Here is a 16754-nt window from a genome sequence, read left to right on the forward strand (position 1 = left end):
AAAAAAAAATAAAACAAGATTGATTGGCATTTCGCTACTTCTACAGTATCCCTTCCATATGTGTAGGATACATGGAGCATTGGGATAAAGCAATAATGAGGTTGCAACTTTCGGGAATCTAAGAGGACATGGTGATATGCGCTCTTCAGTGCGTACCTATTTAAGGGAATCGACCTAGCGGGTTCCAAACTTCCTCTCAATTTTAATTTTCCTTTTTCAGTTGATTCTTATTTTCCTATTATGGGCTTCTTCGTTCATGACCACACAACTGAGCGGACCTTAAAATCATCAGGCCTATTCATCGACAACAGCTTCAGCTCTGTTCCCCATCGAAACAATAAAAGTTTTTTTTTTTCGTCTCCTCCCCACTTCCCCCCCTCCTCCACCTCACCCATAAGAAAATACGCAAGTAGAGGTGATAGGGCGATGACGGACGTTCAATCCATCCACGCGATCCGCGACGTGTTTGCTGCCCTTCTTCGCCGAGCGGCCGAGCAGGTTCAAGACTTCGAGCTTACTCTGCTCAACCGCATCATCCTCACGAACTTTGCAGTGCTGTCACTGCTTGTCCTCTACTTGTACGTCAATCTTCGCAACCAACGGAATCCGTATGTGATTTGGGAGAGGCTGAATCTACCCGTCATCGTAAGGCTGAGGCCCTGGATATTCTCCATCGTCACGGGCGTCGGGAACCCGCATAGCCGCTCCATTAGTACGTCTGAGGGGATCTGTATGTGAATTGATCCGACCGTTGACTCAACTCATCCTCATTCTAGGTTTCCGCGTTACAACGATTATGAAGGGGAGCTGCAGTGGCATTCTTCAAGTAGGCTTCTAGGTTTAACGCTCATCTCGATTCTCCACTAACCATTCCCGTTCAGGATGAACGAAGGATTCGCGATATTTTCGGCAACGTTCACATCGGGGCATTGATAACATTTGCCCAGTTGCTCTCAGAAATGGCGGCCATCTCCAAACTCGGCAACAAGGGGCGTGCAAATCTAGTTAGCCTTTCGGTCGAGGTGAGTTTCCTGTTCTGCATGACATTTCCTCTAGTGGATATTCAAAATCGCGGTGCTTTTGTCTCTCTAGTACTTGAAGAAGTCTCGTGGCCTCATCACCGGCACGGCCCACTTCCAGCTTGAGGACGGGCCGGAGAAACAGGAGATAGTGAGCGAGGTGGTGCTGAAAGACATGGTGTTGGACACCGTGGCCATTGTGAAATTGACTTGGGAAGGTATGAAGAGTGGATTCGCTCGTGTCCATCTTGATCTAACAAAGTGTCGTTTTTCTCTGTCTATTTCTCTAGTCGAAGCAAAGTGAGAAGCCGATTTTTATTTATAGTCTTGCTTCAGATTAACTTGTTGATATCTCATTAAATTTTTTTGCCCCCCTTTTGGCTGTTGTGTGTATATTATATATACAACTATGATTGACTTTTACAGATTATTTTTATTTTTTTCCTTCTGTTCCTATCCTTATATCTGAGACTATTCGAACAACCCTATTCCTACTCAATCTTGTATGAGGAATGCGTCCCTCCCTTACGCCTCGTTCTCTCCTTTTCTAATTTCTAATAATCCCCCCATTGGCCTAAAAATAAAATCTTTGCTTATCATCACTTCTCTTATCTAGCTCCGAGGCCCTACTGGGCGTGCTCGAAAGGCCTAATGGCGTTCCATTAGGCCTCTCAGGCACGCCCAGTAAAACAAACATGCAACTAGATTTTTTGGTATAGAAGTGTGGTGGATTTATGTGACTGCGACTCCATTTTCACTCTTTCGTAAACATCTCCATACTATAAGGGCCCTATCACGCGTAGGCTCTTAAACTTTTTAGAAAATAAAAATGGCAAGCAGATACGAAGAGAACATTGTCAAGCATAAGAACTCGCTCATTAAAGCGTTGGAAAGCAAAGAGGATTCGGTAATTTGCTCACCCTTGATGTTCTGCCTGCATCCATCCTCGTTTCTCAGCGATTCCTCCCTAATCCTATAATTTGCTTTTCATTACCCCCCTTCTATTACAGAAATGTTTGGATCTGTTGGCTAGATTACAGGACATTAAGGCAACTGAAGATTTATTACGGGTAATCTTTAACACCTCTTCGCAGTTTCTTGGTTCTCCTCCTCTCCACTCCCTCCTCCCTCTGCTTACTGATTTCTGTTCCGATAGAAAACGGACATTGGGAAATTTTTGGGTAAACTTCGTAGCCACTCGAATGCAGACATTGCGGCCAAGGCCAAGGATGTGGTGCGGAAATGGAAAGAGGATATAAAGAAAAATGACAAATCGGACGAGCAACTGAAGGAGGGAAAGAAGGAGGAGGTTAATGGTGAGAAAAAAAATCGACCATCCAATGAATCGGAGGCGACAGGTGAGCCCTCTAAGTCCCTCTCACCCCCCACCCCCACCAACACTAATCAATCATATGAATGCTGATGGAACTCTCTTGGTAATTGAAAAGGGAAACCCAAGCTAAACACAGAGCCTCTTGTGAGAAGGGACAGCACTCCTTCCACTCCAAACTCGGTGAGCACTCCAGGCACACCTTCAGAGGTGCGCACAATGGCGTCCGATGGGATTATTTCAAACTCTACCGACGACACTAGCCGAAACAAGTCGATTGAGATGTTGTATAACGCGATGGCATGGGACAGCAACGGAGGTAATTGGGGACAATGCTCATTACAAGGGATTGCTCGAGATCAAGGAGGAGGGAGATTAATATTCTGTTTGCTACGACAGACTCGGATCTCATCTACTTAAGAGCTAAAACGATCGAGAAGTTTACGTTTGGCGAGTTCAAGAGTGTGGATGCCAAGTACAAGGCGAAGATTCGCTCGCTCTTCCTGAACCTTAAGGCGAAGAACAACCCGGGGCTGCGAGAGGGCGTGGTGAGTGGAGAGATCTCCGTCGAGCGGTTCTGCTCCATGAGCGTCCAGGAAATGGCGTCGGAGGAGCAGAAACAGAAGGACCGGAAGATTCACTTGGACAATCTGTTCAAAGCGCGCGGGGCGGGACCAACGCAGGCAGAAACAGATATGTTCAAATGCGGACGGTGTAAACAACGCAAGTGCACCTACTATCAAATGCAGACACGATCGGGTAAGCTTCGATGGAAAGGGTGGAACCCTTGACATGATTGACTTAAAATGTTTTATTTTTCTCTTAGCTGATGAACCGATGACTACCTTTGTGACCTGCGTGAATTGTGGAAATAGGTGGAAATTCTGCTAGATATATACTATCTTTTTTTGGATTTATAATGTAATGTATAACCAACGAACTTTTGCCTCCTTCCCCTCCCCTTTTCTTTTTTCACCTATCTTCCTCTTTACGGTCTAATACGTTTTCTCTCTGTGCTCTTCTCTGCGTTTTCCGTCTTAATTGCTTTCATCTTAATATTCGTCTTTTTTGTGGTAAAATAAAAAAAGATGCGTCTGAGTTGAATGAGCCTATCTAGAGTTCTATTAACGGAATAATGTAAGAGGCAGGCGTCTTGGGATGATACAACAGTAGATAACTATAAGATATTAAAGATGCGGTTATATAAATAGGGTGATCTGAAGAAATAAATAAAGAAACAATCGAGGCTTGATTGAGACCATTGCAACTAGAGTACATGCAAAACATTAAATGGAAGAGGTGTAAAGAAAAAAAAAACAATGGTAGGGTGTAGTAGCAACAACGAAATAGGCGAAGGGAATCGGGCCGAACACATGTTCGACGAGAGAATATTATCAAGACGGGTAGGGGGGGGTAAAGGGGGGAGGTTGAAAGGGGTAAAATAAATTAAATCTAGTAGTTGAGTTCAATGTTGCTCCTTCGCTTCCACTGCTTCTTCGATGAGAAGGTCATGGAAGAGGAGGCGGAGGGCGGGAGGGAGTGGAGGTGTGCATTCGGAAGGGGCGGGATATATTGCGGGGTGAGCTGGGGGGAGTTGGAGACGGACGAGCGTCTGGACGGGATCTCCGTCTCAGCTTCTTCGTTGGGGACGTCAGCCCAACTGGTGTGGTCGTCCCAGTCGCCAGCTTCGGATTGACGCCCCTCTTCGATTCGCACCACTTCATCCTCAGGGTATTCCTCGTATTCGTCATCGGCCCCGCGCCCGTAGGCTAGCCACAGCCAAAAGCGCCGCAACCTCCCCAGGCTCTTCGATTCCATGGCATCTCCGGCCTCGGAGGGCGGAGGAGTGATGGGAGGGGCATTTTGGCCCGCCATGCGCTTTAGTTTGCGGGCGATCCGCCGGGCTCTGCGCTGTGCCGCGGTGCCGAAAGGGCTGAGGAGGAGGGAAGAGACGTACACGCCGACCGCCACCCCGAGACACACCTGGATCATCTGGACCGCAAAGAGGAAGCCGTCCCCGGGGCTGGCGGACACCCCGTACTTCTGGAAATCCTGCGAGGAGAACACGATTCCCAGAGTCCCTTGCACGCCCAGGGCCCCCGGGACCAGAAAGAGAATGCCCGTCAACATCACCACCATGGCCTTGTCGTCATGCCTTAAGAATCGCGCGTAGACATTGCCCAGCAGCCCAACCACCAAGCCGCCGAACGCGGGCGAGACGGGCTTTCCCAGGTGCGGAGCGGTGTACACCACCGAGAGATAGCTGATGATGGAGATGATGGTCATTGCCGGGAACTGCCGGGGAGTCCCGCGCAGCCAGGTGCTGAGGGCAAGCGAGAAGAAGGGGACGAAGAAGAGATTCCACGGGAGGGGGATGGGGTCGACGTTCGGGCAGGCGTCCGAGTTCTCGGGGTGCAGGAGCTGCACGTAGAGCAACGAGCCCATGGCCAGAGCAAGGCCCAGCAATAGGGTGTAGAACATGCTGTAGATGAGGCGAGCGCTGCCCGACACGATGTATCGCGAGGTGAGCTCGAGCACGGCGGTCAGCACGGAGTACCCGGGCAGCAGGATGACCAGGGCCGACAGGGCGACGGCGTTGAAGCAGGAGTTGAAGGAGCTCACCGCGGCCTGCGAGACGAATCCGATGATGAGGGCGCAGAGGATGTCGGCGATTTTCTTGAAGTTGGCGTGGTGGTCGGCGGTTAGCTGGAAGACCCCGACCATCAAGCCCAGGGCAGCGTTGATCCCGACCTCTATCCACCCGGCCTTGAACCACAGCGGGCCCACGGTTGCGGAGGCGAGCATGTAGGAGAAGAGCACGACAAAGGGCGGGTATATGGGGGGCGAGTGAATGATGTGCTGAATGCGGGCGTTCGCCTCGCGCAGGCTCAGATCTCTCTCCAGGACGTCCCTCACGACATCGTGCACGGCCGACAGCTGATCAACAAATGCAGACACAAGAGAGGTTAGTCCCATGCGGGGGGGGGGGGGGCGAAGCAGGAGAGCCGGCTCGGCATTACCTTGCCCATGTCCAGGTCCTGGGTTTCTCGCACCAGATGGGTGTCCGAGGTGTGGGTATCGGGGTCCTGAAACGACACGATCATTAAATTGGGCAGGAAGAAGAAGTAGGCGGGAATGTCCAGCGCGGTCGCCAGCTGCTGCATGCTCTCTTCCAGGCGATGCGACGGGGCGCCGTAAGCGAGGAGGGCGCGGCACACCCGCATTAGAAAGGACTGTTTTTCCAAAATGTTCGCTATGGTGGTGGTGATGGCGAAGCGGTCCAGCGTCGACAGGGTCGGCAGGTTGAGCGCACTGTCGGCGGAGACGTGGGGAATAAGGCGCTTGGAGAACGCCTTGGGGCGGCGGGGGTGTAGCACGGGGGAATGCGGGGCGGACGAGGGGAAGGGGACGGGCGGGGGCCGTTTACTACGCTCGTCGCCGCCCATGCTGGTCCGCGACAGGACCTCCGAGAGCTGAGAGTACAACGTGCGCTTTCTCTCGGTCGCGCGCGACTTGTTTCGCCGCTTCATGCCCTCGAGCTTCAGCAGGTTGGAGAGCACACCCCCATGCTTGCTTGGCTTGCGCCGAAGGTCCGGCTGCGTGAAAGTGTCGACGATGTTGAAGGCGCGGCCGGTGAACTTGGGGGAGACATTCAGATCGGGCAGGTCACAGCTGCTGCGCGGGGAGCTAGTAGGAGAGGCGGGCGTCGACCATGCGCGGGCATGCGATTCGGGCTCCGTGACCTGAATGGTCACTTGATGCGACACGGGGTGGGGCGCCGAGCCGCTCGAGCTGCTGGAGTTGGATTCTTTGGGTTCCGGGTGCCCCTCCATCGAGATGCTGCACAGGAGACGGCGAGTGGGGAATGGCGACAGGGAAAGGAACTAAGGACAATACGGGACTAGCAGGGAGGGGCTATGGGAAGCCGAAGAAGCAGGCGGAAGCACGGGGAAGAGGACGGAAGCTAGTGACAAAAAGAGTTTAAATAAGACAGAGCATGGAAAGCTTATGGAAGAGCAGCGGCCGAGTGTAAATAACAGTGTGTCAAGGCCTCATAAGCCGGGGCGAGAACCAATGCTTGGGCTCGGGCCCATTAGCAGATTTGCCCCCGAATGGAACGCCGCTCGGGGCCGCGACTCACACTGGAGACCGTGAGACTTTTGTCCCATCCTCCTCCCAGCTCTTGTGTAGCGCGACGAGATAAAAATATGCATGAGCATGGATGAGCCCCTAATGCAGGGTTCTCCTATTGGAAGCCGCGCCTGTTTGTTCATCCGCCCACGTTTTCCAACCTTCCCTGCCGGCCGGGGCCTGCCAATCACGGCCAGCTGTGCTTAGGCAATCCGACAATCGGCCGTCAATCCAGGCGCGGTGGTTTGGCCGTCGCCGCTATTCCCCCGCGCCCTCCTAACCTAGATCAAGCAAGATGCCAAGGAAAACTCTATTTGTTCGACTTACACTACATAGGAGTACTTTATTAAGGGGGGAGACGAGACATAACAATGGAAAGCGAAAGAGAGAGGATAACAGAAGAGAAGGCGAAAGAAGAGAAGAGAAAAAGAAAACCCATACACCATACACAAATATCTTTTTTACTATGTTGGTTTTGAATCAATCCAATACCACTGTTTTTCATTTTGTTCGTTTTGTTCGTCGTTTTAGGCCACAGCGCGCTCTTACTCGACGGTAACCTAACAGGGCAACAAAACACCAAGGTCAGCGTCGAATCCTCGCGTCCTCCCCCCACCCTACACCCCCGCAACGGACTACTTACCGACTTGGCCAAGTTTCTTGGGAAGTCGACGTCAACGCCGTGGAGCACGGCCATGTGGTAGGAGAGAAGCTGCAACGGGATGATGGTGAGAAGACCCTGCAGACAGTCGACCGTCTGCGGTACGCGGATGGTCTTGAACTGGTCCGAGATGCCAGTGTCCCCCTTGTTGCAGATGATGATCGGATGGCCCTTGCGGGCGGCCACCTGCTGAAGCGCACTCTGAACTTTCTATAGAGGCAAATCGCAGGAGAGGAGGAGAGAGGGGTGAGCAAAAACGGAGGAATAAGGAACAAAAGAAAGCATCTGCTGGAAAACGAGGAGGACAAGGTCACTTACCGGATAGAGCGAATCCTTCGTCATGATCAAAATCACAGGCATGTTCTCGTCCACGAGGGCAAGCGGGCCGTGCTTGAGCTCACCGGCACCAATTCCCTCGGAGTGCATGTAGGACACCTCCTTGATCTTGAGAGCGCCCTCAAGACACGTAGCCGACTGGAAGCCACGCCCCATGATCAGCAAGCTCTTCTCCTTGTACAGCTCCTTGGACAGATTGAGCAGCTCGGCGTCCAGATCGAGCACCTCCTTGATGTGGTTGGGCAGATTCTGCAGCCCACGGATGATCTCGTTGCGGCGGTCGGTCTTCGACAACCGATCCTCGCTCAGCTGGATGGCCATCATCACCAGGGCAATGAACTGGGAGGTGTAGGCCTTGGTGCTGGCCACTCCGATCTCAGGCCCGGCGTTGATGTGCACACCACAGTGGGTCTCACGCGAGATGGTGGATCCGACAGTGTTGGTGATGCCCACGCAGAGTGCGCCACGCTCCAAGCAGTAGCGCATAGCGAGGATCGTGTCCGCGGTCTCTCCGCTCTGCGAGATGAACACGCACACATCGTCACGGAAGATGGGCGTCTTGCGATCGAGGAAATCGCTTGCAAGCTCCGTGGAGACGGGGATTTCAGTCAACTCCTCAAAGATGGCACGTGTCTATCGTTTGAGGGGGGGGGGGGTGGAGGGTGCGAGAGAGAAAGAAAAGAGAAATAAGAAAACTCAACTTCGGAGACTTGATCGTGAAATTGACATACCGCCAACGAGCTGTGGTAGCTTGTACCACAAGCAATGAACACAATTCGACGGCAGCGCTGGATGGTGGGAAGATACGCGCGAAGTCCGCCAAGGGTGACTTTGCAGGTGTCGAAGTTCACACGACCACGCATTGTGTTCACAACTGACTCTGGTTGTTCGAAAATCTAAGGGCGAGAACGGCGCGTTAGTCACATTGTGACCAAAAATAAATAATCCATGCGGCACACAGGACAGAGCACTTACCTCCTTTTGCATGAAGTGGTTGAAGTTGCCCTTCATGATGGCGGCCAACTCGATCTCGAGCGTCTGGATGGCACGAACCGGAGGAATATTATCATCACGGCGCAGACGGTGGATGTGGAGCTCGCCCTCGCTGATGTGGGCGATATCGTCATCCTCCAGATAAAGCACCCGTCTTGTGTGCTCAACCACGGCCGAGGGATCCGAGGCCAGGAAGTACTCAATGGGCTGCGGCATGCCGTCCTCGCTCAAGAAGGCGCGCGACTGGCTGCGGCGGATCTGCTGGTTCACGTCCAAGGGTGTGAGGAATTGCTGGTTTCCGCCCTGCAGATCGGTCACCTTGTCCGTCTCGGGGTTGGCTCCGAATTCGACGTCGACGAAATCCACCTTCAGCTTCTTCTCCGTCTTCACACCCACCAGCAGAGGGGAGCCGCGACGAGCAGCCACCACCTGATGGGGGAAGTGAATACTCTTGAACAACAGCGCAAAGGCGCCCTCAAGCTCCTTGACCACTCCCTTGACAAGGGCGGTGAATGTGATGCCGGTGTCCTTCTGAGTGTCGAAGAGGTACTTGGCCAACTTGGCGACCACCTCGGTGTCGGTATCCGATTCGAATTTGTAGCCCTTGTTGATGAGCAGGGTCTTGAGCTCCTTGTAATTCGTGATAATGCCGTTGTGGACCACCGTGAATTCATTGTTGGGATCGGAACGGTGAGGATGAGAGTTCAGGGGAGAGGGCTGACCGTGGGTAGCCCAACGAGTGTGGGCAATGCCGCAATGGCTGATGAATGTCTTTTCAAAATCGAGCGTCTGACTATCGATGAGATTGCGGAGAGCAGCAACTTTGCCAACCTGTTTGAAGATGAGAACCTCTTTCTCGTCATCACCATCAACAGCAATACCTGATGAATTAATGGAAAAAAAAAACACCGATTAATCCTCTGTTTACATCCTCGTTCTGCGGATGAATCTCCGCCGGGACACTTTACCTGCTGAATCATATCCACGGTATTCAAGACGAGCAAGACCATTCAACAGAGTGTCAAGAATGTACTTGCGATCCTTTTCGATGAGATAGTTGATGTAACCGAAAATTCCACACATGGCGTCTTATAATTGGGGGAGAAGGAGATTATGAGGAGTAGAAATGAAGTGATGATGCAAAAGAAATAAAGAAAGAACAACGAAAGAAAATTGCAAAGATGCGATTGTTATAAGAAAAAGCTTGGATGTGCAGGGGCAGTGAGATGAAGACAAAAAGGAGAGAGGAACTAACACTTCGCGAAAAGCGTATTTTATATAGTTGCACGACGGAAATGTTAGGAGCGGAAATTCAGATCAAATGCGATTCTGATCGAAAAGAAAAAAAGAAAAAAAAAAAGCTTGCTGCTAAAAATACTTTCCTGTGCGATGTAGGTGTGTATATTGGATCACCCCCTAAATTCCTATCGATGATGACTTGGATTTGTGATGACCTTGGCTACTGCGACGGCAAGAATGCTCGAAAGCCATGTAATTCATTTAAAATCGCCGAGTTAAAAATAGATGGACGAGGGAAAATAGCAACCACAAGGGGGGCTTCATGAAAAGATCGAAGCCTCAGAGTGAGCTGGGTAGGGCAGCGAGAAGCATTGTTCGAATCTCGCCATGGGGGCTCCAAAAATTCAAATCCAGTGATCCGTGGCGCGGCGATGACGTTGCATGTTTACAAAAAAGCGATATCTTTACACGTTATCTCTCCCTATTCATCACTCGTTGAATATCCATCAAGATGAGTTTCCTTGGAGGTGGTGGCGGCCAGTTCAATCAGGCCGAGCAAATGCGTCTTCAGCAGCTCATTGAGCAGAAGCAGGTGAACATCCTCTCCCTCTCCCCTAACACACTCCCCCACGTGGATTATTAAATGTAATGGGAAATCAATAGATGCGCGATTTCATGCGGCTCTACACTGGGCTCGTTGAGAGATGCTTCAACGACTGTGTGTCAGACTTCAACTCTACCGCTTTGTCGGCCAAAGAGGTATGGATTTCTTGACTCTGTACCCAAGATCATTCTTTAATCCAAATCAAATTCTCCTTCATGTAGGAAACTTGCATTTCCCTTTGCTCGGATAAATTCCTGAAGCACTCCGAGCGAGTCGGGCAGCGCTTTGCAGAGCAAAATGAGCAATTGACACAGCAAATGAACCAAAAGTAATGGCGATAACTTCAGGCGGCGATGGAATTTCTGTGTATATTCTGTTCATGGATATTTCTTTTGCATCTCTGTACTTTGGAGGGTGCTTTCAAGATGGAATGCTTTTTTTCTTTGTTTTCTTGTGTAAAATATAAAACCTCATTTTAGAACACACCTCTATGCCCCATGCTCCGAGATGGAAGTCCAAATATCTATAAAAAGGAGACCGGCTTTTTGTTGATTGTTTATCTACCCGGGTCCCTATTAAAATTATTCTTCGGCAATGGGCTCTTCTCAGAAAAGGGTGGCCGAAGGAAATCCTGGAGAAAGCCTGTCCCATGGTGAATCACCGCATGGATCCAATTTGAACTTGTACGGATCCCTATTTTTGGCTCACCCAGCTGTCCTTTTTTTGGTCTCGGATCTCGTTTTTCTTAGACTTGATGGATCATCTGATGTAGAGTAGAGGGGAGGAGGGGAGTGTAGCATGAAGTGATCGAAGTTAAAAGCAATTTAAAAGAGAGAAAAGCGGTGCTCCAGGCCGGAAACCCCTCTTCCCCCCCCCCCCCCGGGAATAGGATAAGGATCATTATTTTGGCGCACAGACGCTTGCTGAGCAGCTGGCCGCCAGAAAAAAAGGAAAACAAAAAAGATCCAGTCCAATATTTCGTTCCCACTTAGAGTTTGAAGGGGAGCTGCCCGAGAAGGTGGGCAACCGGAACCGTCGAGGTTCTTTGGGCAAACTCGTTAGCCCGTGTGGTAGAGGCGAGTGGTGTGCCCCATGTCCGCCTGCCCCCATGCTTGGTAGCAGAGATACAAGGCATAAGCAATCCTTGTACTCCTCGACACCATTCACATTGGTTGCGGCCAGAATCAATGGCGAAAGCAGACGGTGGTTCAAGGAGAAGAAGAGCGGCGGGAGGAAATCCAGACGCTGCCCTTACCCGGATTCCAACAATTTTCCCCCCTCAATCCGTGCGGAATCCACACTGCGCGATTGGTATCCCACGATTTTCGCAATTCTCTAATCCCCTAAATTTTTTTAGTCCCGGCGCAAGCTCCTGAAGCCATTGCAATTTTGGAGAGTGGGTGACCCAACACCATTGGATCCCGTCTTCCTTTTATATATTTTTCAACCGTTTCTCGAAAATTATATCTTTCTCTTCCTTTCCTTTCCCCCCACCTCCCTTTCTTTTTCGTTTTTTCCCCCTTCTCTCTTTATATCTGAGTGGTGTGTAAGAGCCTTCGTCTTCACTCACTTGTTTATCCCTTAATATTTACTCGTAATATCCAACATAGAGCTGGCTCTCTACTTTAAAAGAACACGCTATGAAACGTCGATATAGCCAAGAGAAAGAAGGTATAAGAGGCGAGGGTCAACTAAGGTAAGCCTCTTCCACTAGGCATCCAGCTATGATGGCGACCCACCTAAGCCTTGTATTTCCATGGCAGATACAAACTTATTGTGCGCCAGCAACCTGTACAGGCCCGACTTTGCAGCTATAAAGAAAAGGGTGAGTAGGGCATCGTGCTTGGCTTCTTACCGTACTTGAACTTAACCCCCTTACTGTTTCCCTCTTACCATCAAGTCGACCGAAGGCCGATCGACCCTCCTCCCATTGTTCAGCTCAAAGTGGAAGGCACCGAGAATGAGTAAGTCTCAGCCCATAGGCGCACCCCAGCGCCCCTTCTTCCACAGAAGCTCTAATAACGGCATTCAATTACTCAGAGATAGCGAACTCCAGAACCCTTTTCTGTTCCTGTATGTGAGTGTAGCTCGCGAGTCCTACGAGGAACTCAGCTTCATCAATGGAAATCGCACTACGGCTGGCACCGTGGTGCAGTCCCTGTACAAGCTGAAAGATCTCGACAATAACGGTGAGTTTCTTGGCTAGTGGGAGGGAAAGGCGTCGAGACTGATGATCTTGGCTATGTTAGATGGGGGGTTCTTTATCTTCCCCGACATCTCTGTCCGGGTGGAGGGGCGCTTTCGGCTAAAGTTCTCTCTGTATGAAATCACAGGGTAGGTATCGACTTATATCCCTCCTATGCTCAAATCAAGTTGCTGACTCTTGGTTTGATGGGTTCGATGCTCCGTAGCCACGAGGTGGTTCATCGTGGAAACACTTTCTCGGATGTCTTCACCGTGTATTCGCCCAAACTCTTCCCTGGAATGGAGGAGTCCACTCGCTTGACAAGGTTGTTTTCGGATCAAGGTTTTCGTATGAGGATTCGAAAGGAAAACCGAACCCTTTCAAGGTGAGGATATCAGTTGGCCTCTCTCAACTCCGAATCTGCACTAGACCCATGAAACCCTTTTCGTTATAGAAGGAAGAAGGCTGAGGAGGAGTCGAGCGACCAAGGCAGCCCCATGATAAGACCTTTGTCTCCTCCCAGCTACTCGCGGAGCGAGTACTCACCCTCTCGCTTCTACACTCCCGAACAATCCCCGCAGCCTATGGCGACCCCCCACGCAAGCGTTAGGGCCCGTACCCGCAGCTGCAGCGATAGCGTGGTCACGTGTGTACAGCCGACTTCTTTCTATTCTTCCGGCACGAAGCCAAGTCCATACCAAATGCCCTCGGCCCCTTATTGCCCTCTCCCCCCCATACGACAGCATCACCTACCCCACATCACCACCTCCTTGCACCAAATCCAACACCGCGGGGCACAGCTTGTTTCTCCCCCAGACCGCGAAGGTTGCGAGTTCTCGAAGCTTTTCACTGACTATGCAAGCCGGTTTGCAACCCACTTGAAGTATGCCTCTTCGACTCAAAACCTCTCGGCTTTCACCGCCCCGAAGCCCATGCCCTCTGTTATGTATCCCTCGGTGTAAAACCGGGGGAGAAGGCAGGTGCTCGTGCCAGGTTTCTTTTAGCATTTGAATCATATCTGTTATATTTTTCTGTATATAAGGCATTCTTATTGATTTTAGCATTGCATTTATCCCTCATTTCGCTTTGATGGTTGTAACAGAAGAACTCTTTGGTGGAACTGGTTTCCGCTTGCTCTTCGTGATCATACTATTTATTTTCCCATATCTTTTCATTCTCTATGAACAGATGATAATGAGAAAACCCAATAAAGATAATAAAAAAAAGGTTTAACCAAACTACATCACCGTTCTTGGCACAAGTGGACTGAAGAAACACTGCTCTAGCTATACTCTGATACATGATGGGAATGATATTGCCCGGCGCAATAGGCCACATTAGCAGACCCCTTTGAGGGAGGTGTAGGCAATTTCAGGTTTGGCCATAAGCCATCCTCTTTCTGAAGTTTACGTAATCAACTCTATGGACGGTACAGGCATCGACGGGGAGCATGTCTGCATGGGGTTACGTCTCATGGGTGGGGGCGCTCTATCCTCTTTACCTAAGGGGAGGCCAACTTCCACGCAGCGTTACATTTTGCCAACATATCGAAGATCCCAGATCCCCTTAGCCCAAGCAGATTTGGAACAAGTGGCACAATTGCAAATCCCGCTAGTAAGGGGGGCACTTTTACGCGTAAATTACGTGTTGCTTTTAAAACATTTGAAAAAAATGGTCAAGCCGTGTTTATTGGGTCGAACTTCAATTTTTGCAAGTGCTGTACGCCCTCCTTTGAACTCTCTCTCCGCTTCTTTTCTTTTTCTTTTTTAGTTCCTCATTACAAACGCGAAAACGCGTTATTTATCTATTTATTTAATCAAGTAGTAGTTCTCATTTCTTGCATTTTTTTTTTTCCTATTAGAACAGAGCCACTTTCATTGCACTACTCTGTCCTAATATTCTTTTTCCCCACTTAAGTGCATCCTAAACCTTCGCCCGCCTTCCCCGTTCCTCTCTATTTCTCGATATTCTTCAAGCTTATAAGAGATAATAACTACCCAAGCAATGGCGCTTCGCAATATGCTTACTAACAGTCCCGAGCAAATGCATGTATCTTTCTGGAATTCGTCAGAATATAAAGAGGATGGTAAGTGCATTTTCTACGCGTTAGTTGCATCTCGCGTAACTACCCACCTTATCGCAGCCTTCTCATTTTTGTTCCTCCTTTTTTTACTTGGTTAACCTCCAAAGAATCAATGGAAATGGACTTTTCAGAAACACCCATAAGAAAACCACATACTCTCCAGCAGTTTCACATCCACCACCAACAACACGTCCCAAAATCGGTGCGCACTCCGCCTACCTTCCGCCGTTCCCTGTCTCTAATGACCCCTGAGGAGATGTCGCCTGGGGGTGGGAACGATCTCATGGTAATGACACCCGATCCCTCCCTACGCCGGAAGCGTCATAGTGTATGGACTCCAGCCGACAAGATTGCAGAGGAGAGAGAAAATAATAGTAGCATCAGTGGGGTGATAGGGGCTACTCCCTTCTCGCTGCACACGCTAGCTCCCGAAGCAACCCCCCCGTGTCGCACGGAATATCATGCACCTCCCCTAAGAGGAGGGGCTACCGCTGCGAAATTTGTCACGACTCAGGACGAGAACATCAGCCCCGCAAGCATGCGAATTTTGGAGGCCATGTCACTCAAATGCGGGGGCATTGGTGCAGGCGAGTGGGCGTTGATGAGGGAGCGGGGAAAGCTGGATAATGTAAGTATATCTGATTAGATTAAACCGTATTTTGCCTCCAATCGCTGACACGTGTCCAATATAACAATAGCCCTTTCTCTAGAGTTCAATAGGGGAGGGGACCATAGAATATACCCCTTTTCATTCTTAATATGTACTATCGCCCTACCTTGCCGATATTTCACCTTTTCCTTTTATTTTTATTGCTGCGTTTTCTTTTGCCTATTTTTTTTTTTGCGTTTGGACCCTTTTCTTTTCTGTGCTCTTGATATTTCTACCATTTTTGTTTTCTGAAAATCATTTTTATTGCAAGAGGAGAGATTATTATTATTATTACAAACGAACTGAGCAAGATGAAAGAAATAGATATCCAGAAAATAACAATAGGGAGGGAACAGAAGGAGACACAAGAGTCCATTGCACAATGACCGATCAACGCCCATTGCGGCTATAGGCATTGCGCTTCACGGTAGTCGTAGAACATCGCGATGGGAACTAAATATGTGGTGACGAAGTGCTGTGCCATTCTGGTAATGGGAGTGGCAGTAAGGACAAAGTGGTGTCATGCTGATGGGTTTTTTGGAAGGTGATAAATCCGATGGATTTGAGAATTAGGGGATGGAAAGTGATGAAAGGCAGGGGTGTGGAGGGGCAGGTCGATGAATAGACATAGTCCTAATATATATCCCACGGCCTCTCTCTACTTGTCGAACCTGTTCTACAGCTTTAACCGCTCTGATGAGCATCGATTGGCATCGTAATTAACACTTTTTCCTTAATTAAAGCCCTCGGGCCAGTCGTTTCCTGTTTGACATCTGGTTGTATTAAATCGTGCAGAGCCCCCACGTGAGGTCTGCCAGCTGTCCATATGCCCAGGATATGTTTCTTATAAGACTATACGGTACCACTGTGCATTAAACTATCGACCAAATGAAAGAGAATTATTGGATTTGGGTCGTATATCTCGACTAGTTCGCAAAGGCTTCCCCTCAACTTTCAGGGAGTATTGAGTGGTGAGACTTAAAGTACTTCCATCGACAATATTAAATAACCAACCATGTTAAATAATATATTAAATTAAATGATTTAATAATTGAAGCTTCCGGTTGTTCGGAGGGGGAGGGGGGGAGAGGAGGAGTCTCAAAAAAAAATTATTCAACCGCTGCTTCATAGAATTCGCCCCTCCATGTTCGCCCTCATATAATTAGCAAATCATCCTCGATAGTTGCAATAGATTGGATACTTGTGTTAAAATTATATAGGGCAGAGGTGTTGTGTAGATGGTGCTCAAGGATTAGATCCATTAGCCCATCGTCAGGGATTAGAATGGACTTATCAAGCTTCAAATGTATTTTGCGGTCTGGCTATTTCGAACTAGTGATGGGTTTGCTTTTTTCTTGCGGAAGGGATATGAGATATCGAGATTAGCGACTGTGGCTTCTAAAACATACATATGCATTTTCGTAATAAAGCTTTTAGATCTTTGGGGATAGTTCCCCCCCCAATTGCATTCAACCTCCTAAATTAGGGAGGATACAAAATGAGGATTTGACGAGGATGCAGTAG

The 16754-nt window shown here is 49.5% G+C and overlaps 8 protein-coding genes across 8 annotated transcripts; 5 read left to right on the forward strand and 3 right to left on the reverse strand.

Moving 5' to 3' along the window:
* Window positions 1-426: 426 nt before the first annotated feature.
* On the forward strand, window positions 427-1323 carry VTP21DRAFT_10461 (uncharacterized protein; the record flags this gene model as incomplete). Its single annotated transcript, XM_069389800.1, has 5 exons — window positions 427-712; window positions 777-826; window positions 882-1022; window positions 1093-1237; window positions 1310-1323. 5 exons carry the CDS (start codon window positions 427-429, stop codon window positions 1321-1323), a joined length of 636 nt encoding a protein of 211 aa, XP_069253084.1.
* Window positions 1324-1848: 525 nt separating this feature from the next.
* On the forward strand, window positions 1849-3240 carry VTP21DRAFT_10462 (uncharacterized protein; the record flags this gene model as incomplete). The annotated part of the gene is made up of 6 exons (XM_069389801.1): window positions 1849-1926; window positions 2030-2089; window positions 2176-2377; window positions 2468-2668; window positions 2749-3108; window positions 3176-3240. The coding sequence occupies 6 exons, from the start codon at window positions 1849-1851 to the stop codon at window positions 3238-3240; spliced, it is 966 nt and encodes a 321-aa protein (XP_069253085.1).
* A 561-nt stretch (window positions 3241-3801) lies between these two features.
* Window positions 3802-6182, reverse strand: VTP21DRAFT_10463 (uncharacterized protein; the record flags this gene model as incomplete). Its single annotated transcript, XM_069389802.1, has 2 exons — window positions 3802-5286; window positions 5370-6182. 2 exons carry the CDS (start codon window positions 6180-6182, stop codon window positions 3802-3804), a joined length of 2298 nt encoding a protein of 765 aa, XP_069253086.1.
* Window positions 6183-7025: 843 nt separating this feature from the next.
* On the reverse strand, window positions 7026-9553 carry VTP21DRAFT_10464 (uncharacterized protein; the record flags this gene model as incomplete). The annotated part of the gene is made up of 6 exons (XM_069389803.1): window positions 7026-7040; window positions 7124-7351; window positions 7460-8110; window positions 8209-8373; window positions 8453-9351; window positions 9439-9553. The coding sequence occupies 6 exons, from the start codon at window positions 9551-9553 to the stop codon at window positions 7026-7028; spliced, it is 2073 nt and encodes a 690-aa protein (XP_069253087.1).
* A 28-nt stretch (window positions 9554-9581) lies between these two features.
* VTP21DRAFT_10465 (uncharacterized protein) lies at window positions 9582-9970 on the reverse strand (the record flags this gene model as incomplete). The annotated part of the gene is made up of 2 exons (XM_069389804.1): window positions 9582-9720; window positions 9909-9970. The coding sequence occupies 2 exons, from the start codon at window positions 9968-9970 to the stop codon at window positions 9582-9584; spliced, it is 201 nt and encodes a 66-aa protein (XP_069253088.1).
* A 250-nt stretch (window positions 9971-10220) lies between these two features.
* Window positions 10221-10645, forward strand: VTP21DRAFT_10466 (uncharacterized protein; the record flags this gene model as incomplete). Its single annotated transcript, XM_069389805.1, has 3 exons — window positions 10221-10301; window positions 10373-10468; window positions 10535-10645. 3 exons carry the CDS (start codon window positions 10221-10223, stop codon window positions 10643-10645), a joined length of 288 nt encoding a protein of 95 aa, XP_069253089.1.
* Window positions 10646-11953: 1308 nt separating this feature from the next.
* On the forward strand, window positions 11954-13460 carry VTP21DRAFT_10467 (uncharacterized protein; the record flags this gene model as incomplete). The annotated part of the gene is made up of 7 exons (XM_069389806.1): window positions 11954-12009; window positions 12077-12138; window positions 12214-12277; window positions 12354-12502; window positions 12563-12647; window positions 12725-12883; window positions 12953-13460. 7 exons carry the CDS (start codon window positions 11954-11956, stop codon window positions 13458-13460), a joined length of 1083 nt encoding a protein of 360 aa, XP_069253090.1.
* A 1042-nt stretch (window positions 13461-14502) lies between these two features.
* Window positions 14503-15291, forward strand: VTP21DRAFT_10468 (uncharacterized protein; the record flags this gene model as incomplete). The annotated part of the gene is made up of 3 exons (XM_069389807.1): window positions 14503-14584; window positions 14689-15209; window positions 15280-15291. 3 exons carry the CDS (start codon window positions 14503-14505, stop codon window positions 15289-15291), a joined length of 615 nt encoding a protein of 204 aa, XP_069253091.1.
* Window positions 15292-16754: the final 1463 nt, after the last annotated feature.

Source organism: Calcarisporiella thermophila (genome assembly GCF_041956535.1).
Source record: "Calcarisporiella thermophila strain CBS 279.70 unplaced genomic scaffold VTP21scaffold_7, whole genome shotgun sequence".
Classification (NCBI taxonomy): Eukaryota; Fungi; Calcarisporiellomycota; class Calcarisporiellomycetes; order Calcarisporiellales; family Calcarisporiellaceae; genus Calcarisporiella; species Calcarisporiella thermophila.